The following is a 20,262-nucleotide window of genomic DNA, read 5'->3' as shown; positions in this document are numbered from 1 at the left end:
CTGAGAAAAATTTCGGCGAAGAAGGAATCTATGAAAAAACGTTAAAGCATCTCGAATATCACTTTCAATATTAATTTTGAAGTGGATCATTGACAATGAAAATCGTCGAAACAATATTAGAGCAACTCATTGGTCGAAAATTGACATCTAAGACATTTCTTGCCAGGTTTTCAAAACAAAGATACTTCCGAAAAGCGGATATAAAGCAAATAAGTGACCAAATCGCAAAACATATCTGGAGGCAGTATGTAAGGACAACATTTTTTTTCTTGAATGCATGAGAGAAGTCGATTGTCATCCTCCAATCGTCAATACCTCATGAAGATAAACGGTTACGAGAGAAGTGGATTGCGGTTTGTGATGTGAGTCACTTGAGAATTTGGTGACGTTTTCCATAGCCAAGGTAAGGGATGTTCAAAAGGTCTCAAATTTCATATTGTCGGATGTTCATGCGCTTATTTGCATGTAGAGGACGTTCGGCAAGTTTAATTCAAAATCATTCAGAAGTTGAAGTTACCCCTGCCACAATTATGCCTTTTTGGTTCAAATACAGCGTTGTCTCATCTCTAAGGACATGGGTATCGATTTTATTTTGGGATTTCATGACCAAAATTGTGGGAGGAGACAGAAAATTTCACCAAGTGTTGCGACAGTAATCTTTTAAAATTCTTACAAAATGCATAGCAACTGACCATCCATCCGAGGCGTTACGGACCAGACTAACATTCTGTGTTTTTCACCAATAAATGTTTTCAAAATCGCTTCGTACTGAAAGGTCTTAGTGTTAAAGTGCCTATGACACGAGATTTTCTTTTGCATTTTGTGGTTAATAGCTGTATTTAAAATTAGAAATGATCGACCTTAGCGCCTAGCGAGTTCTCCGCCATTTTTTTGTGTATTGAAAGTACGATTTGGCAGCCATAAAGTGTCCCCATTTAGCGCGCGGCCACAACGATCATGTTACATAGCTGTGACGTTCAAAACTATGAAGACACATCGCTGACTATGGTGGAGAAAGGAGAAATCTAGAAGAAAGAACGAAAGTATTGCGAGGCCGGAGCGCCAAATGATGTTAGCTACAAGGGTAATGCACATATAACAGGTATTGCTATACACTACTTTCCAAAGGATTTCGCTGTATGGACAAAATGGACGCGTTTTGATCGTCGACATCATGGAGATTTACTCTTCAATGTCGTCGGCCTTATGCTCCGTAGCGGCTTCGAAGATGCCTGTTACGAACGCATACCACTGGTCAAATCAAAGGAAGATAACCAATGAATTCAGCTAAAAAGAATGCTGATCAAGGGGCCTGTTCCCACACCGTACACGATTTTTCAACATTCCTTCCAGCTGACATTTCGCAAGCGAAAAAATGGTGAGCTCCTTATTGTTGTTTATTTCACGCGCTTGATATTCCTTGTCAAACTGCGCTTTTGATATTCCTTGTCATACTGCGCTTTTCTTATCGTATGAAAATCCTACCAATTGTAGTTCCATCGTATTTTAATAACAAAAATACACCATTTGTAATGTAGTTCAAGCCTTTTCCTTAGCTGACCGATATCCTGTTGCTTGAACAGTGCGAAACCTCCGGCGGATACAGGCATATTGAATTAGATGGCGGTGAAAACAAGTGCTGAGTGAAAGTCGATGCATGTTATGGCAACAGGAATGAACACAGCTACCCATTCTTAACATAGATTTTGCCATAGAAAACAAAACACAAACGCAGCAAACTAAACATTCAGTAACGGGAATTTTTTTTCTAATCTTGACCTAAACACCGCAGGCGAGAAACCGTCATGGTCAGTCTTGGTCGAAATCTTCGTTTGATGCATGCGGTTCTCCCTCGTAGGGCTGAACCGTACTCACAACTTCCATTTCTTCGCTAGTTTTTGAGTACAATGTATGACAACTCTCGGTAGAGCTTGCTGAAGGTAGGTATACATCGCTGTCGGATATTATTTCAAGAGCATTTCAACGCTGACTGATACAAAAGTCGATTGAGAGTTTTCAGAGTTTTCTACATCATCACCCGCTAATTCGTTATTGGTCTACGAGACACTTTTGAGATAAAATAAGACTACTTTAGGGCCTGAAAAAACCGAGTTTTAAGATTTCTGAAACTTTTCTTTCTTTTCTAGTTTGTACATGTACATATGATAAGCTAAATATCTACGCAAAAAAAATTCGTGTCATAGGCACTTTAAGCGAAGGTTTGCACGATCAAAAAGCATTTCATTTCATCATATCTCAACAGAAACCTTTCAATTGCATGACAACAATAATGATTAAAAAAAACCTTGTTATCAATGTGAAAACGTCATCTTCAATTTGACCCATATTAGTTTATATAGGTTAGGCCGCCTGGGTCTGACTCGTCCCAAGCCATGCCGGCGCCAGTCATCTCATCTTTATATAAGGAGGAGCGCGGGAGAGATAAGCAGGAACCCTTCCCGTCGTCCTTATCGTTGCGTTTGAACATGACAAGCTTTCCCCTCATTTGCGCTTAAAAAAGGATCAGCAGCAGAAGATGAACGGTTCAGCGCCCGTGAATATTGACTTGAAGAAGTATGGGTTCAAGTCATGCCTTCAATGTGGACTTCAACTGTTTCAGTAACATTACCAAACATAACCACAGGCTACCCAAACAAACTCCGTATCCGTGTCCGGCCGAGTGTACTTTTAAAAATAAAACATATAGTTGAGTTCCTTTAATTTACGCTGAAGTAATCGTCTGCTGCTAAAACATTTAATTCATTAAATTTAATAACACACGACATTTACCAAAAAGTACTATTTATTTGTCACCAATATAACGATGTTTGTTGTTTTCTCTGAGCGTTACCAACCGCATGTGCTTTTTTACGGACATGTGAATGTGGGATGTGACGTTCTTATCATATTTTCATGCAATTGATGAGCTTTTAGTTCACAAAACTATTGCTGTGTAGTAAATTCTAATACTCAGTGCAACAGAATGTTTGCGATTTAACTTCGTTAATGTATAGCACAATCAGGTCAAGAGATATATGAAATAAAACATGCGTTAACAAGCGGACAAGAAGAAACGAATTGTTCTTAACAACTTCACAGGAAGAAAGGTCATCGCAGGGAAAGAATTTTGTAGAAAGTCACGTTTCGATTGTTATTGAGCTATACCGGTGCCTTACAGAATCTAGTTTAGCTTAGAAGCCATTTGATGGAAGCAAAGAAAATAGAAAAAAAAATTGCCTCGCTTCAATGAAAAGTACGGCATCGTAGTTCATTTGAAAGTAGCGATTCAATTCCGCTGGATACATTTTTTCGGCTTTTTCTTTTTCTGCGATAACTGAATTTGGTTGCGATTAATTTGAGAAGATCAACTATTTACTCATTGTATCGCCGCAACCTCCTGCCTAATCCCTTCACCCTTTGCGCGCTCACTGGTTTTTCAGCACAGAGTAAGAGTAAAGAAGATGATTATTTTTTTAACGATCACGTCTATGTCACCTGAGAGGAATTGAACCCTAAAAGACGTTCGATTTCGCACGGTTCCGATGCTCTATCGCCAACCTAAAGAGGACTCGTTACCATTACTAAGTTGAAATGTAGGTATACCGTTTAGCGTTCATTAAATTAGCTTCATAAACAAATATCCTCCGGACACAGATACCAACGCCACAATGCACGCTCAGAGAGCAAAAATCGCATCAGTAGAGCACGAGAAGAGGATTCGAAATACTAAAAGTTTGTAAACGCTTTCAGGAAATAAGAATGAAGAAAAAAGAACGACGGAATTTCCCGTTGTCATGCTTCGTGATACACATCACAGATTATGCTCTCAAGCAGATTATTTATAATGAGACGTTAACGGTTTTTATCAAGGTCAAATGAACTGGCTAATCCCAGATCTGTCTTCTTTGGTTTAGGAACTCTTTTCTTACAGGGATGTTCGTCAGTTTCACACTAGAGCTCGAAATCTCCTGAGGAGATGAATAATGTTCTCTATAGTTAATTACATTTTTTCAGGTATCTTGAACGGCACGTTTATAACAATACTTACCGCGAGTAATTGAATTATTATCATACTTAACACTCTAGCATTGTATGACTCTGTTCTTCCGGCACTTTCGTAACATCTCAGAGAGATTCAGCCGGAATATGCATCTAAGTTCACCTTCGTGACCAAGAAAAGTCACGTTCTTTTCAAACACACGTCACAATCATTACCTTTAATATTAAATTTCTGTCATATCCGCTGTCAAAGTTTACAATTCGCAACAACGGGAAACCTCATTTTTCACACTCAATCGTCATCACTAACTTGTATCAAATTTCTGTGACATTGTAATTATATATAGACGACTATCATACAACACAAGGACAGTCAAAAGAGCTTCATGAAGAAGGCACTACAGCTGGTATTCATTAACAAGAAAACACAATAACGGTAGGTCTGAGAAAAAAGAAATACCTAGCTTTTAAAAACCCAAAAGCATACTTTGTCGCTAAGGAACATGAAATCTCTATGCTGTGTTGCTTTTAAAAGCTGAAGTCCCTTGTAAATATCGTTTGACAACATTTAACATTTGACTAAGGATAAAGAATTACGCTTCCTTCCGTCCAGTCAAGAACGTTGAGAAACCTATTGATCACCACACGTTTTAAATTCGAGCGAGCAACCCGACGTTTTTGGGAACGTAAATAAGACTGGATATTTCCTTGTCATCACCGCTTCCCAGGGGTTCGATTCCGTGAGATACTCAACGGTAGTCTAAAAATGATTTAGCTTTTCTGTGCGGATTTATCAATTTAAACAAGGTTTCGTGTTCTCTGTAGAAATAGCTTACAGTATACTTTTTGTAATTGCTGGTGTGTAAGGTGTGACTTGAAATATTGAGACCAAATTTTCCGCGCCTCGACACATAAATCGACACATCGCTGTTATAGTTGACCACCATACGCGAGAATTGTTCGAACTCTTTCACGCAATATGTGCGATCAAGGACCCCTTTTGCGTTAGGAGACTGTTCTCGAGCGAAGAGTAGCGAAAAGGAACTTTGCCTCTCCGTTTATTCCGCGTCCAGTTTTTCGAAAAGCCACTTTCATCATTACAAAACGAACAAACAACAAATAAATAAACGAGTAAACATTCCGAGAAAAGAAAGAAGAAAAAAAGACACCACAACAAGTATGCGGAGGAAATAAAAGGAATACCACTTCTGTGACAAATTCCGACCGTTATCTCATTATGGAAAGTAAATTGTTCACGTAATTACACTTTATTCCCTAAAACATCGCGAGCAATGCTTACAGTCCCAATGACACGGATTTTCTAGCTTTTTTTTCCATCTTTGCCCCATTTTTTTTTTTTTTTTTTTTTTTTGGTCGAGGCATGCATAGTAGAGTTTATCATATTTTTTTCTATCTTTTGAAAGCATTTGCGGCTTTTTGGAGAATTTCGGGTTGACAGAGAAGCTGAGAATTCGCGTTATTTATTTATTTTATTTTATTTTTGATCACTGCAGCTATGGTGGAATTTGATAACATGCATACCACTGCACGTTTTGTTTGACCTGCATGCCCTCTCAGAATTCAATTATAATATCAAAATTAAATTGAAAATTCGGTGTTCCTTTAAAATGTTGGGGGTCCGGAATAATGATATTTGAGCATAACTGACCATTTGAGGCCTTTCACAGGTAGGATCTTGGACTTTTTAAACATATTTCGTAAGATTTTTTAAGTGGCAAGCGCCATGTTTGACTCACCGTTTTATAACTACAGAGAGTCTTTTGATCGCGGGAAAATCGTGATTGTCACGGCTTTTTTTTTTGCGTGAGGTGTCAGTTTAAACACGTATTCGAGTTCGAAGAAGAATCAAATACCCTTGTTGTCGGGATAACGTGAACTTTATGATTTGAAAAGCTAAAATATCCAAGACACAAAAGGGGTGTAACTGTTTAAACCAAACAATAAAAACAACGTGAGCAAAGTATGTGATGTTAGCTGTGAAAGCATAACCTTCCTTTATCGAGTTTGGAAAACGATATTAGATTAGACTCGGCTTAAGAAGAGCGAAAAGAAACCTTTTCCTCTCCATTGATTCCGCATCCAATTTTCCGAAACGCAACTTTTCGCGCTAGAAAACAAAATAAAGACAAAAAAACAAACATATAAACAAAAAAACAAACATATACACAAAAAACATTCAGAAGAAAAGAGAGGAAAAGCTTTTTAAGCAGAGCAAAAACCTTATACTGACAAGACGTGGGTTTAATTTTATCCCCACTTCACTGCAATATGGACTTGAGTTTATTTGCGCTGCAACTACACTTTATTCCGTGCATGAAATATTGCGTGCAGTTCTTTACGTCCCGATGACAGAAATTTTTTTGGTGAGGCAGGCGTAATAAGGTTCATCATTCTATTCCTATCTTTTAAGACCATTTCCGGCTTTTCGGAGATTTTCAGCTTCACAGAGAAGATACTGAAGTACAAACAATGTTTGTTTTTTAATCATTGTGATAGAATCATGTATCATAGACACTAGTGCACTTTTCTTTTTACATGCATTGCCTGTTGGCATTCGGTCAAAATGTTAAATTGAAGTGAATACTTTTCTGTACTATTCTTGTCCATGTTGGGGGATGGGAATAATGATTTTTTACCATAATTGTTCATTTCTGACCTTCCAGAGACATATAGGACTGAAGATTTTGAAACATTGAGCTATGAGAAATGTTTTGTGTAGAGTAATTTTGTGACAAGCGTTGTTTTTTATCAAAAGTTACATGCCAAAAAATTTTTTCTGTGGCGTAGAAAATTGTTTAAGAAACTGAGAAAAAAGGCACGATGAGATCCATTAAGGATCACTTTTGGTAGCACTTAAACAAGATAAATTTATCCATTCCCTGCTGTTTAGGGCGGGGTCAGAGAAGAGAATATTCTTTCAGGGTTACTTAAAATACCTGGGGTGGAAGAAGTCGAAGATTGATATATAATCAAAAGAACAATTCAGTTGACAGTGTAAAAAGCAGACGAAGCAAGAGTTATCACGCACAGTTTCAACTGAAAGCTTGTGTGCATACATGTCACCATGTGATGACAATCGGTATCACAATCACTTAATTCGTTTTCTCTGTAAAGAAGTAAACTGTTCTTTTTTTGTGTAGTGAAAGTGAAGAACTTTGTGTCTATGGGGGTATTATTTAAGGTGTGTTCCAAGGTTTCGTTTGTGTAGGTCTCTTCAATTTAGAGGAAAGGAAAAGAAAAGGGTACATCAAATTGGAAACCGGCACTAATGGAAAAAACAATCAAGATTTGTTTAAATCTTTCGTATCACCACACACTTTTTTATTCTATCAGGAAAGATGCTGATAACAGTTCAATGATATTTCTTTGGAAATAATTCGCTATTGTACATCTCAGAGGTTTCAGCCTGAGTTTTCGTAAGCCCTCTGATTTTACTCAAGGCTTATTTACGTTCGGCCATGTTCTGTAAGAGTAAATTCTGAATAACGTTGTCCCCATTTACCTCTCTTAACTAAGCGTGGGTTTTCAGCTAGAAAGCAATCATTGTGTATATGTATTAAGTGGGGTGTTAATAAAGAGTCGTGAATACAATACTTTAGCTTTTAACCCGCGGAAGCTGAGGATCATCTGATATCAAATATATCACAGATGATACGACAATTTCCGTTCAAGTTTGAGCTAGCGTGAGAAATTCGCGCCTCGTTCCATGTGCAAATGAGCCCACTATCACGTAATTCAATGCCACGAGACCTATAAGGTCAGGGTACTTATAGCACGCCAAACAAAATTCGAAATACTTCTCCATCATTACTTTTCCTGAGGTCTGTAAACCTCCTGTTTCTCTCAACAACGAGAATTGGAAAGCTGGACATCTGATAGCTGGTATGGTATGAACTCTCTAATTTTTTCAAAATACATTTCAAAACTCACCAAGAATATGACACAAATGTGTCTAAAATACTCTTCTCAATATTTACCAATGTCTGCAATTATTTCCGTCCGGCGCTGTTTGAAGGCGTACAGTGTATGCAACAAAACTGTGCTTTGTTTTTCTTAGTTATTAATTTTTGTCCGTCTATTTGGATATTCTGTAAAGAAAACCTTCTTTGTAGCTTTTTATGTAAGCGTCCCTATTGTAAGACCTGCAGCAGTTTCCTCTTGGAATTTGCCGAAAAAAAAAACAAAACCAAACGAAAAACTGTGACATGGATTGAGCTCAAAGAAGACAAGTAGTACAGAAAGATGTTTCTTATTTCGGAACTTTTCTCAAAAGATGAAAAAAGTCTGGTAAGAACCTAAAAAAGTCACGTTTTAAAGAAATATCTCCCGCGGGGTTGATATGCCTGATTTTGGAAACAAAGATAAACTGCTTCAACATTTATACTGTAGCTTTGAATTGTTATAATCAAGCCTTTTCTTCCTTGTTGACCTTTTAAATGTTCCCTAGTAAATCTCAGTTGTTCAATTATCAAATAACGTTTTGTTTTACTAACAGCCGGAACATAGCCAACGCTAAATATGTTTGCTTTGCAGATGCAAAGCCCTAAATTAATATTATTTCACCTTTTTTCCCCAAAGGCTAAGAGATAACGCCCCAAATTTTCTCTCAAACTCCGTTTAATTTGTTCTACTTTATTTCTGGATAAGCTTGGTCTTAAACCGATCCGATTAACTCGAAACTTGACATAAGCCGTTTCAAATTACAACAGCCACGTAAAACAAACATCATTACCGGAACAGAAAGCTCAATATAAGAGATAAGATCCTTAAAATTACTTTGTTCCATTCTTTTAGAAAGAGAACATCGTACTTAGTGAGCTAAAGTTTGGTGAAGCAACTTTCTATGCCAAGCAGATTTAACTTGAAAATCCCAGCGAAGGTAATGAATACAAAAAGTCACTCTTTATGCGTACAAAATCTGCATCCAACTCTCATTGTTATCAATTCTTGTCGTATTCACGTCGTGTTACTGACAGCACGACATTTACTTTATTAGCTGTGGAACTCAAAACAAAGGCTGGACATCTTTTCTATTGACTGTTTTCTTTGTCATCCTTCATTATTTCATTTTGTGAATATCTTATCTTTGTCCCGTGAAAAGAATAGACTTTGTTAAGAAAAAAAGTACAAAGGAGCGAATTTAAAACTGAACTCCCGGAAAATTTCCAATAAATATTGTTGAAACGTCTCCTGCATCCATTGGGAAAGAACACATTATTTTTTTTTAAGGTATCAGAGCTTATCGCATTGCGATCGTGTAAAATCCTCTCGAAGTAATTCCTACTGAAAATAAATTTCAGCTGCGAAACAGAAAGGAAAAAATGTTTAATGTAAAACGGTTACTCAGTCGTTTATCGATTTTCAGTTATTTCTTTTATGGTCGTAATAGCCAGAATGCTTTATCAAAGTGGAAAAAAAAACATTGCCAAAATAATGAATGCTCTCCGAGGAAGTTAAGGAAAACAACTGCCTTAAATAGCTGCGCGACGTCGATTATTAGCCTTGCTGTATAAAAGTTTCCGCCAATGATGACACAAAAACTTTACACGTCAACATTAAACTTCACACGACTCGCCTAAGATCAGTCAACATGTCTAACCTTTTGTCTCGCACCATTACTCCTCCTCATATATGCAGAAGTGAGGATGATATTAATGCTTGATATTTTTTTTTTAATCATTATTTGACACAAGATGGATTCCCTTTTAGTATGGAGCACCGTCACTCTGATTATACTGCTTCGAACTTGTAAGTATTAACTTTGTTTCACCATTTCTCTCAACGTATATTAGCGTGTTTGACACTAATTAGACTGTGTCTTCTTTAATACAAAACTCATCGGCAATTAGTTTAAAATATATCGTAAATTTACTAATTAGCCTATTTGACACGAGGTCAGTCATGCAATGTCTCCTGAACGGGCATCTTTCTTAGCGTTTTCAGATGAGCGCAGGAAACTTGCCCTCACGTTTTATCCCACTGGTACCGCGATTGCCTCCGCACGCAAAAGAACGGGAAAAGTGACGCTTTATTCTCAGGCTTTTTAATAAATATCACGCGAAGTTCTCCATTAAGAGAAGAAAGGGTTGTCTGTATAACAGAAATGAAACTTAAGCATTTGATGATGCAATTCTGGCACTCATCTTTTTAAATCTACTAATGAGTTTGTAGCCTAGAAACATGATATTCGACCATAAACATTTGGATAATTTCTCCTCAACAAGAAGCAGCGTATCACCGTCATTTTGTGAGAATACGTTTTCACATCAAAAAAATAGTTTCCAGACATACTTTTCCAGCGAAAAAGGATTGACCACAATGCCAACCCGATGGAGCGAACGCGCGCACAACTTAAATGTGACACAAGGAACTTAGCTCGAGGAAAAGCATGCACGCGCGAGTGGTTGTCCCAACTCAATTCACAGGAAAGTTTCACTCATTAGCTGCTAATATGAAAGCACCATTTTACAGACGCAGCAAGTAAGAAGTTGATGTAACCTTATTGATAACGGCTAATCCTGTTAATCGGTTTAAAACCCATTCAGCTAAATACTATTTGTACTTTTTCTTTCCTATGCACAGACGTAAGCGGCGGGCCAACTGAGGTAATGAATACAGCAAGTTTTACTCAGTTATTCTCAACAAGTTATTTACATTGCCGAGCATTGACAGAGTCAACCTACTGGCCCAGTTGCCCATGCATCTTACCTAAGCTCATACCAGTTTCTGTGGAATAAAGCCACCGGGAATATTGTTGATCCCCATGTACTAGCTGAAGTCCATTACAGGTTCTTTCCCCCTTTCCTCTCTCCCCGACATCACTTACCTCTGACTTAGTTCGGTTTTCTTGATAATTTGCTGATTCAAAGTCGTCGGTATAGTATATTTTAAGACACTGATACCAAAGGTTAATTTTACGACGATCACTGATATTCCAAGCTGTTACTTGAACCTTTTGATATGTATTAACTTAATCTGTGGTTTTTACGCCCTATGTAAAAGGGCGTTGTGCGAAGAGTGATAACTAAAGGTGGCAGCGTGGTTAGTGATAAGACTGATGAAATTTTAATTTCATTAGGAACATTAAGAATTAAAATTCTTGATACTCTTTTGCACGCCAATGATCCCGCAGAGCAGGAAAAAATGGGGAAGGAAAAAACAAACAAAAGCAAGAGAACCAGTTATGGTCAAACGATAATTCCATGTTATTGTCTTCATACTTATTTCTTTTGATTTTTCAACAGAAACTTCATCATCACATGACAAAGAGAGAGATTCAATATTACTTCAACGTGGACGACCATAACAAAGGTAGGAAACAGCTGTTTGTCCTTCATACCCACTCTACGTCTCATCCTGTCTGTCTGTATGTCTTTCAACCTAAATATTAGGCTATTGAACTGATTTGATGACTCAATCAGTCCTTACTTCTAAAATAGTTCATTTATAAGGATTAATTGGTATGGTTAAAGTTTAAGTATAATATTCTTGCCCTGTACTTATATTTGTCTTTCGACAATTTTTATCGAAGTTCTTCCGTTTATCTTACCACATGCGTTTGTGCTCCACATAGGTAGCAAAATTACCATCAACCATTTCTTATTATTTGTCTGTGTCTGTTTGTCTGTGTGTCTGCCTTGCTCTGCCAGTCTGTATATCTGTCTGTCGGTCAGTTCATAGGTCTCTGTCTGTCCGTTTGTCTGTCTGTCTGCCTGTCTATACGTGCTTTGGTGCGTGTGTCTTTTCGTCCGGCTGTTACTTTTAAACAATTTCGATCTTTCATCCCTCCACAGTTCCTGAATATGAAGTCTCAAATCCGTACCAATCCAACGATGAAGGAGAGTTTGTGTCATATTCCCTGCATCCCGCCAGAGCAAAACGTAGCCTTGGATTGGATGATTTTTCATCTTTTAAACTGAATGCATTCGGATCAAACCTTCATTTAAAACTGAAGAGGAATGAACACTTAATATCTCCGGGTCTCAAGGTTCTCCGTGAGAACAGCGACGGTTCCATGACGTCATATCCAGTACCAGAAAACACATACTATCTCGGACATGTCGCCTCCGATCCAAGCTCCACGGTCGCCGTCAGCAACAATGGTGGACTGGTGAGGTTCTCGTTTTACTTTGCTATCTCTGGCTTTGATTGAAAAGCGAAAACGAGAAATAACCAAAGTAATGATGACGCAAAAACTAACTAAAAATCGACCGAATTAAAGAAAGAATGCCAGAATTACGCTAATTTATTAATATGTGCAATTGGAAAGAATAACTGCCGACAAAAACTGAACGGTGGATGAACTAAGAAGAACACAAATTTAGATTCAGTAAAATCAGTCAAATAAAAGCACAAAAGGAAAAATTGAAATGGAGTGAATTAAAGTTACTCTTTTTCCATCAGACAGGGATCGTGAAAACATCACGTGACACGCTTTTCGTCCATCCCCTTCCCGCGCATTTGGCTAAGCACGTGACCAGCAGTGAAGATGCAACGCCTCATCTCGTTCACAGAAGATCTGTAAAAGAAGAAGTCATTTCTCTCAAAAATGATGTCATGCACATGGTAAAAGAAGGTAACGAGGCTTTTTTTTTTTTTAACTCTGATGAATACTGTTTTCCCTTTTGACCCTTTACATCTTAACATCAGTATTTACAGTCTCCTTACTGATCTCCTTATATTGTATTGACATGAAGAGTTTTGGGACCGTAGAGAGCTTCTTAAATTGGTCATCATTTCCTTTGTTCTCTTGAGCTTTACATTTGATTCAAAGGTAATACTGTGAGTAGGGACTAGATGTCATACGCTCTAAGGAGTTAAAGGGTTAAGAGAGATGTGCTCCAGAATCAAGCGTATCTCAAGGTGCTTGACACGTTTTTAGACTCCATTAAATATACCCAACTTTTCATCATATGCGTTCAAATATGCTAACTATTTTACTATAAACAACGCCGTTGCGTGGTTCACATGCATACAGCTGTTGCTCTGAATATCGCAAAATATACAGCAGCGAGTGCGCGGCTAGAACACCCAACTACAGACCCTTGGCATTATGGGGTGCATAGCTACTGCCTGTATAGGAGAGAAAATAGTCGCAAGGGGGGAGGGGGTCCACAGGATTTTAGTTATGTCGCTATATAGTTTACGTTGCCTCAAGCCCCCTTCAACCAGGCGTTGACCAGCGCTTGGTGTCACTTCAAGAATTTCCCTCACATATTCGTCAAGGTCATCGTTGGAGACATCACTGAAATTCTTTCCCACACCGACTGGCAACCCAAATTCATGTCTTCGACGGCGCAAAGTTCTTTCGGAGATTCCAAGAATTCTTCCGATATCAGCCCAACGAAAACCGGTGTCATTGTGCAGAGTTTGCAGCTGTTGCTGTAAGATCTGTAGCCTTGGTTTGCCAACTAAACCGTTCCTAGCCACAGTTGAAAGACGATCGTTTAGGGACGATGGTGCAGTAAACGTAGAACGTTCAGAGTCCTCGAAAATTCTGTCAAAGTCCCTTGAAAGTTCGTTCATAAGAAAAACAAGTTCGTTTAGATCAGAGATCACCTCAACTTCATTTGGGAAGGCTTCTTCTATTCTTAGATTCAAAGTTACAAGAGTTCTTTCGGGCTGTGATTAAAAGTAGGACGGGGACGTGGGACTTGGAACTCGGGGACGTGGGACTCGGGGACACGCAGGGACTCGGGGACATGATAAACAAACAACACCTAACATTTGCGCTGAATTTTTGGTATAGTATAATTTTTGGTGGTCTCGTGAAAGCTATTTTATGCTGGAGAGCTTGTTAATAGTAGCCGATGGTTTTCAGCGTCCATGGTTCGGCCGGACATTTTTGCTTACTTATTTGACCGTGAGAACTCTGGGTACAGAATAGTTTCAACGAAGGGGATCTTGAAACATCCGTGCCATATCCATGCTAAAAAAGAAAAAGGAGGAAAACACAGTTACTTACCAGGAAAGTCCTCCATGGCTGCTCACGATGTTTAAAACCCCCTGCGTTGAAACTATTCTGTAGTCAGAGTTCTCACGGTCAAACAGGCAAGAAAAGATATCCGGCCGAACCATGGACGCTGGAAATCATCGGCTACTACTGACAAGCTCGGGTGACGCTACATCGGAGGGGTTCGTCGAGGGTTGAACACACAAGTTTAGTACAGCGATTAAATTCAAAATAGGTTATGTAAGCTTCAGCACTTGTTCCCACGAAAAGTTCAAACCTGAGATGTACAAGATCGTCCTGAACAAAGGAGCCTTGAGGTCCTGCACCAGTTTCTTGATTTTGTTTTGAGTATTTTGTGGCTGTCATAAAATAACTGCTGTGATATATTTCTTTTGAACAATTTTCACGGGATTTTTACCCGTGAGCTAAATGCGAATACAAATATTTTTATAACGGACACATAAAATAGCATGACACCGTTACTATTTTCTTCCAGTATCAATCATTAGAAGAAGAAATATTACTTAATGCGTGATCGTGTAGTTTATATCGATTCCCGAAATCCTAGATTCATGAAAAAAAGCCATCAAACTACACTTCTCTGTTTTTGTTTAGTCAGATGTGGCTCACAGATAAAGATATACAAAAACAGATAAAAAATTTTTCAGTATGTTTGAGCTATTTAATAGGTTATCAAGGCGCCAATAAGCCTAACAGTAACGTTTGAATTTTAGACGGTAACTTCGTCTCTTAAAAAGTAAATTATGAGAAAGATTCTCCTTGCAGCGTTGAGTCCGTTGAGAGAAGTTCAATGTTTTTTACTTACGTAATACGAAAAATTTGTCAACACTGAAACGTCAAATGATTCGTGAAATAATGGATAGGAATTTCAGGAATTGTATACACCCTACGTTTATTACATTGCTTAGATGGTAAACGGTTTGCCGTAAAATTGTACATTACCACCATTGTGTTCAAAGACGGGAGACGCTGCAAATGCATAATTTGAAAAAGTATTTCGGTATACTAGATTACGCACTTAGAGTGTTTTCCAAGTGCTTTCCTTTATATGAAATACCTTTAAATATTTCAACACTTTTCCGCCCGGTGCATTGCGTAAATTTTTACAAAATTGCCTTCAAAAGATCGAGTCTCTACGAGGCCCACACTGAATTGATAAAAGCAAAAATTCAGTTAAAAACAAAAGAAACTGCCCACCAGAGTGATTGACGAAGGACTAACACGCTCGAAACATCAGCTTTTAAACTCTTTACGGTGGCCAATTTACGTCATCAACTCAGTATCAAAAAATATTTGGATAACAGTATAGAGAATATATATGCATCCTTTTTATGAATGAAGGTTGTTTACGCTACGTTTTTTTTATGCAGAAAACTGAATTATCCCTCTGCTGTACAGTTCTGTGGTGCAGCACTGCACAAGGAAGGGGAGCAGCTGAAAGCAGTTCTGGTGATAGGCCTACTCTTGGGCCCTAAGTCGTCGCAACTTTAGGCGACTTTGGGCGATTTAAGGCGACTTTAGCAAAATTGGCCCAAAAATATTGCGACTTTAGGCGATTTAAGGCGACTTCAGGCGACTTAAAGCGATTTTATTTGACTGAAGCGATAAAACCAAAGTTAGCAAAATTCTTTCCATAAACTTTAAAAATGTCTACAGACTCCCTTGCAATAAATACAACAGTCATTTCGGTTACTTTGGTATGCTCATAAGTCACCATAATCTAAAATATCCATATTTCAAATCAATTTAGCTAAAAATACTGAGACAGAATTACCACAATAGTTATTGTTAAATTATACAGTCAAAGCTAGTTAATAAATAGCCAGGAAAACATCATGGGTTATATTCCTAACATCAAGCAAACTGATCATGAATATACACATAGTGACATAAATTTTTAAATTAAGAAAAGAGACACGATTTTCATGAAACTATCCATAAACTTTCCACATAATCAACTAAAAATAACATGATTATTTACGTGTATTAACTATTTCATAAAGCTCCACAAATTATAAAAATTGTTATCTTGTTAAACTTGTCTCCCATATTTTTGGCACTTGCACTGTCAATTTTGGCAAGAAAGTTTGGCAAGTCGCAGGCCTTTCCAACAGCATTCAAAATTACACGGGTCCTTTTGACCTAGTGACCCAACCAATTTGTTGTTCTCCTGCCTCAGTTAGACAAAACACCCCAATACCATACTGAGAACCAAATGCTACGGTCCGTCGTAAAATTACTTCCTTTCCAGTCTCTCCAACTTTTTTTCTGGCTGCAAAAAACCTTTGACGTTCCAGCTATAGGGAATCTAATCTTTTTCGAAGATCTTTCTCTACTCTTGATCAGATCAGCAGGACCTTCCAAGCATTCACTTGTTTCTACCCCGCAGTGTTTCGCCTAAATAAATTATTTAAGTTGTTTTTTTGGTCTGATGGCAGAGTAACAGGTTTAATGGCATTCATTGTTACCTTGCAACTGTCCAGAAACTAACGAGTCACAAGGAAATTCTACAAACTGATAACAAATTCTTTAGTGTCCGCCATTTTGATTCTCCCAGTAGTCTTTGCGCCGCTAACTAGTTTCCATGCTTCGAAGTGAGGAGCGGGGTTCTTGGAGAGTTTCACTTCCTTCAGCTCGTACCTCTCTTTCCAAGTACGCCCATACTATCTGGTATTACCGAAAAATTTCCTTTACTTTACCTCGAATTGTGTTACTGGTAGGATTTTCTTCCGCAAGACAAGCAGGTAACCAGTCAATAGACACAATGCGGACTTTTTCTGTGGCTGTGTGGAATGGAAAGAATGCAGGCCGGAATGATAATCTACTCCACGAGGAAAAAGCACGTGCGTGCGTGGTGTTTTCATTGAAGCGGTTGCTCACAGTTCCTTCAAATCTCTGAACTTTGTCAGGCTTTTTGGTAATGAAATAAAATTCCAGGCCATCGAGGAAGTTGGATGACTTGGACGCCATCATTAGCAGATACCGAAACACTCAATTCGCGAATGGAACCAACGCGTTACAGTCAGCGCTGCAATTTAACAGATGATTTAAGCGATCTGTTGTCCGAGGTCAATTGTAGCTCAAACAGTTAATAAATTGATAAACAGCATTGAAATGCGAGAACCATCTAACTTTTTCCATTAGCCGCAATCTGCTGCATCGCGTGGGTAAATGACATCCGTTTTGTTATCAATACTTTAGCGATCAACAACGACAGCCAAGAGCTTGTAAGTTTATTTTTATGTTTTTATTATTTTTTAAATTATCTCATTTTCAGCCAAGTTATGTTAAACTTATGGGAAGAAGTGTCGAGAAAAACAGAGTGAGATACAGAAACATAAATAATTGACAATAATTGTTACCATCATTTTATTATGACTTCAGATTCAATGAGTGAATTTGACATTTACCCGGTACCTTAACATACATGAAGCAAACAAAGCTCATCTTTTCAGTTACTGTCTTATCATTAAGCTTGATGAGGAGGATTAGAGAAAAATTAAGACATGAATAGCAGATGTTACAGAACTGGTAAACTTGGTAACACAATCAATTTGAAGGTATTTAATTACAACATAGTAGATCTTGAAGATTTTGACAAGTGCTGTGCCATTATACCATCTAACGGACACAAATATTTATTAATGTTTTATTTGGCAATGCCCAAGTATGAAGACATGATCAGTCAGTCAAATGTACATGTTGGGACACAGTGTTATGCTTTTTCAAAGGTTTAATATTTCTTGTTTATGTCTATATTCCTATACTGTAATATAGGTTGTTAAGTCACAAATTTACAAATGTATTGCTGTAAATTATTAATTATTCAGAGTTAGGTAACCAGTAACTGTTAAGTTCACATTTAGAATTAATTCTTCCAAGTTGTGATGGGCATTGAAAGATGACTGAAGTTTCATAAACATTAAACTCCTCAATATTGAGTTCTGATTCAGAATGACATTCTTTTGGTTATTAAGAATGTCCTGTTTTTTGTGGAGGCTGATTCATTATAGCTTCATTCAGTCAGTTCAAAAGAAACAAAGGTCTTCTAGATCAGACAATTTCAGGTCACCCAGTTAAACTTTTAGAGTGAATTATTTTGAAGTTTTTTGATGATTTTTTTTTGGGGACAGATAAATTAGTTATTTCTATGTACACTTGTCAGCAGGCGAGCCTGCATGTTGTCCTTGTGTGCACTTTAGTGGACAAAGCTAAGTTGAGTGATCAAATATCACTGGTGGCCATGTTTGCAGGCTTGCCTGCATGTTGTTTTTGTGTGCACTTTAGTGCATTGTCTGCATGTTGTAATTACCCATGCCAGAAAAGGGGCTAGACAGGTGTTTTTTTATATTGAAGGTGAATGGCCAGGCTCCCGTGAGGGCGGTGCAATGCCTGCCGATCTACAGACCTAATCCAACCCATGGCTGAAAGTGCAATGCCTGAGGGTTGGGTCCACCATAAACCGAGGGCCACCAGGCACCAACTTCGTTGGGGAATCGCTCCAAAAAACAAACGAACAAAACGGATACAAAAACACAGAAAAAACTTAGTTACTATTATTTACAATATTATTTACATTAATGCTAATACCAGAGTTACTACAAAACTTACTATAATTTCTTTCTACATTTCGGGACCCCCACAACAGAAGTGGGGGTAGTACGCTTAAGCAACTCGGCGGCTAGCACCGCAGCCGTAGGGACCACAGAACGAGAGCTGTTTCGAGAAACATTGACAATACCGTCACCGACCGTAGAGGAGGACGAAGCCTTGTTTACATTATTTACATTATTAACACTACTATTAACATTGGCACCAGGACCGGGTTGTTCAAAGCTGGGTTAAGATAACCCAGGGTTAGTGTGAAATCCGATTTCAGATCTAAAAGCTTTAAAAGAAAATTCAGTCGAATTCTTTTTGTCTAGAGTATGACTATTTGATGCTTTAAAAAGGACATTGAAAATTTTCCCAAAAAGGCTTTAGAGTAAAGGAATAAAGAAACTCAGATTAAAATCTAACCCTGGGTTAGCGCTAATCCGCCTTCGAACAACTGGGCCCAGAGCTACTACTATTAAGAGCGATATTCTTAACACTTAAAGCCTTCGCAGGCAGCCTCCGGGACTGCGGCCCAGTATGGTCCGTAAACACCGCACACAAAACATTACTGTGCTCAGTAGGCCCAACCATATCAACAATAGACCCCCTAAAGGAAATCCAATAGGAAGGGTCATCCTTAACCTTGAGAATAAACTGAGCAAACTCTACCTCAGACACCTCATCACTAGTATGCGCTTTGGAAATACGGACAAGATTCGCATGCACTATCAAAAACGCCCCACTCTCATAAGTTATACGGACCTCATCCGGGTCGTCTGCAGGGAAAACCCCGCACACCTTACTGCTTCTATACGAAAAAACGTAGGCAACATTCCCGGAACACTGGCACAACATATCACGATACCCCGCAAAAAACTTCCTACGAAGCTCAGGGGTGAAAATTCTACATGAAGCAACACGCGAGGGGGCAGAGACTGCAGAGACAGTCTGAGAGGACCCAACGGGAGAACCAGAAGGGCCAGAGACCGCGACCGGAACAACTGGGACAACAGGACCCGAGGAGGCCTGCACCTTCTCAGCAACAGGAACCGAGGGGGCAGTCCCCAAGACACGCCCCAAGGGGCTTGGAACAGGAACCTTCGTAGGGGTACTAACAGGAACCGCATCCTCATCTTCCGCGTCCTCATCCGCAACCTCATCTTCCTCAACCACATCTTCATCCTCATCCACATCCTCATCCTCCTCAACCACATCCTCAACCACTTCATCCGCACCCTTATCCTCCAAAACGGCAGAACTATCAGAGATAACGGGCACAACAGTCCCAAAGGGGTCAGGCACCACCTCAGGGACAGCCACCTCCATCCAACGTTAGCGAACCTACACGCACAAATTCTTCCATATCCGAGGCATCCTTAAAAGTGACACGTATCAAGCCCCTGGGGCAAAACTGAATGGCAGAAAGCCCCTCAAAATCAATACACTCCCTAAGGAGCGCAATCACACGAGCCTTTTCATAACTTGCCACCATCTCCGACGCATGAATTACACACGTCTTAACGCACTCCAGAACCATGGCGAAAGTACAAGAAAGCCCAAAAATGGATGGGTGACCAACAAAACCGGCAAAAACCCGTGAGATGACAAAACCCCAAACTCAACAGGCCAAAAAGCCAAGAAGAAAAGCCAATCCAATACAAGATTGGAAAACA

General features: G+C 38.8%; 1 protein-coding gene across 5 annotated transcripts; it reads left to right on the top strand.

The window, feature by feature from the left end:
• The first annotated feature begins 275 nt into the window (after positions 1-275).
• LOC136281498 (A disintegrin and metalloproteinase with thrombospondin motifs 3-like) lies at positions 276-15,947 on the top strand. 5 transcript variants are annotated; one of them, XM_066167894.1, is made up of 9 exons: positions 276-403; positions 4,347-4,435; positions 8,815-8,899; positions 9,714-9,768; positions 10,603-10,625; positions 11,265-11,331; positions 11,814-12,130; positions 12,424-12,595; positions 15,364-15,947. In XM_066167894.1, the coding sequence occupies exons 3-9, from the start codon at positions 8,864-8,866 to the stop codon at positions 15,369-15,371; spliced, it is 678 nt and encodes a 225-aa protein (XP_066023991.1). In that variant the 5' UTR covers positions 276-403; positions 4,347-4,435; positions 8,815-8,863; the 3' UTR covers positions 15,372-15,947. The 5 variants fall into 5 exon arrangements, with proteins under 5 accessions (XP_066023991.1, XP_066023993.1, XP_066023995.1 ...); XM_066167896.1 differs by lacking the exon at positions 8,815-8,899 and having other exon boundaries at positions 277-403; positions 15,364-15,945; XM_066167895.1 differs by lacking the exon at positions 4,347-4,435 and having other exon boundaries at positions 312-403.
• The last annotated feature ends 4,315 nt before the right edge of the window (positions 15,948-20,262 follow it).

The sequence above is a fragment of the Pocillopora verrucosa genome, chromosome 6, assembly GCF_036669915.1.
Source record: "Pocillopora verrucosa isolate sample1 chromosome 6, ASM3666991v2, whole genome shotgun sequence".
NCBI classification, from domain to species: Eukaryota; Metazoa; Cnidaria; class Anthozoa; order Scleractinia; family Pocilloporidae; genus Pocillopora; species Pocillopora verrucosa.
The sequence above is the reverse complement of the archived record's forward strand: the minus strand, read 5'-3'. Positions and strand labels throughout refer to the sequence as shown.

Bases quoted from the DNA above. Each gene is read 5' to 3' on its own strand.
- LOC136281498 (XM_066167894.1), top strand. From the start codon at position 8,864: ATGCCAAGCAGATTTAACTTGAAAATCCCAGCGAAG. The intron at 9,769-10,602 runs GTAAGTATTAAC...TCCTATGCACAG, and splicing joins GATTATACTGCTTCGAACTT to ACGTAAGCGGCGGGCCAACT. The intron at 12,131-12,423 runs GTGAGGTTCTCG...TTTTTCCATCAG, and splicing joins TCAGCAACAATGGTGGACTG to ACAGGGATCGTGAAAACATC.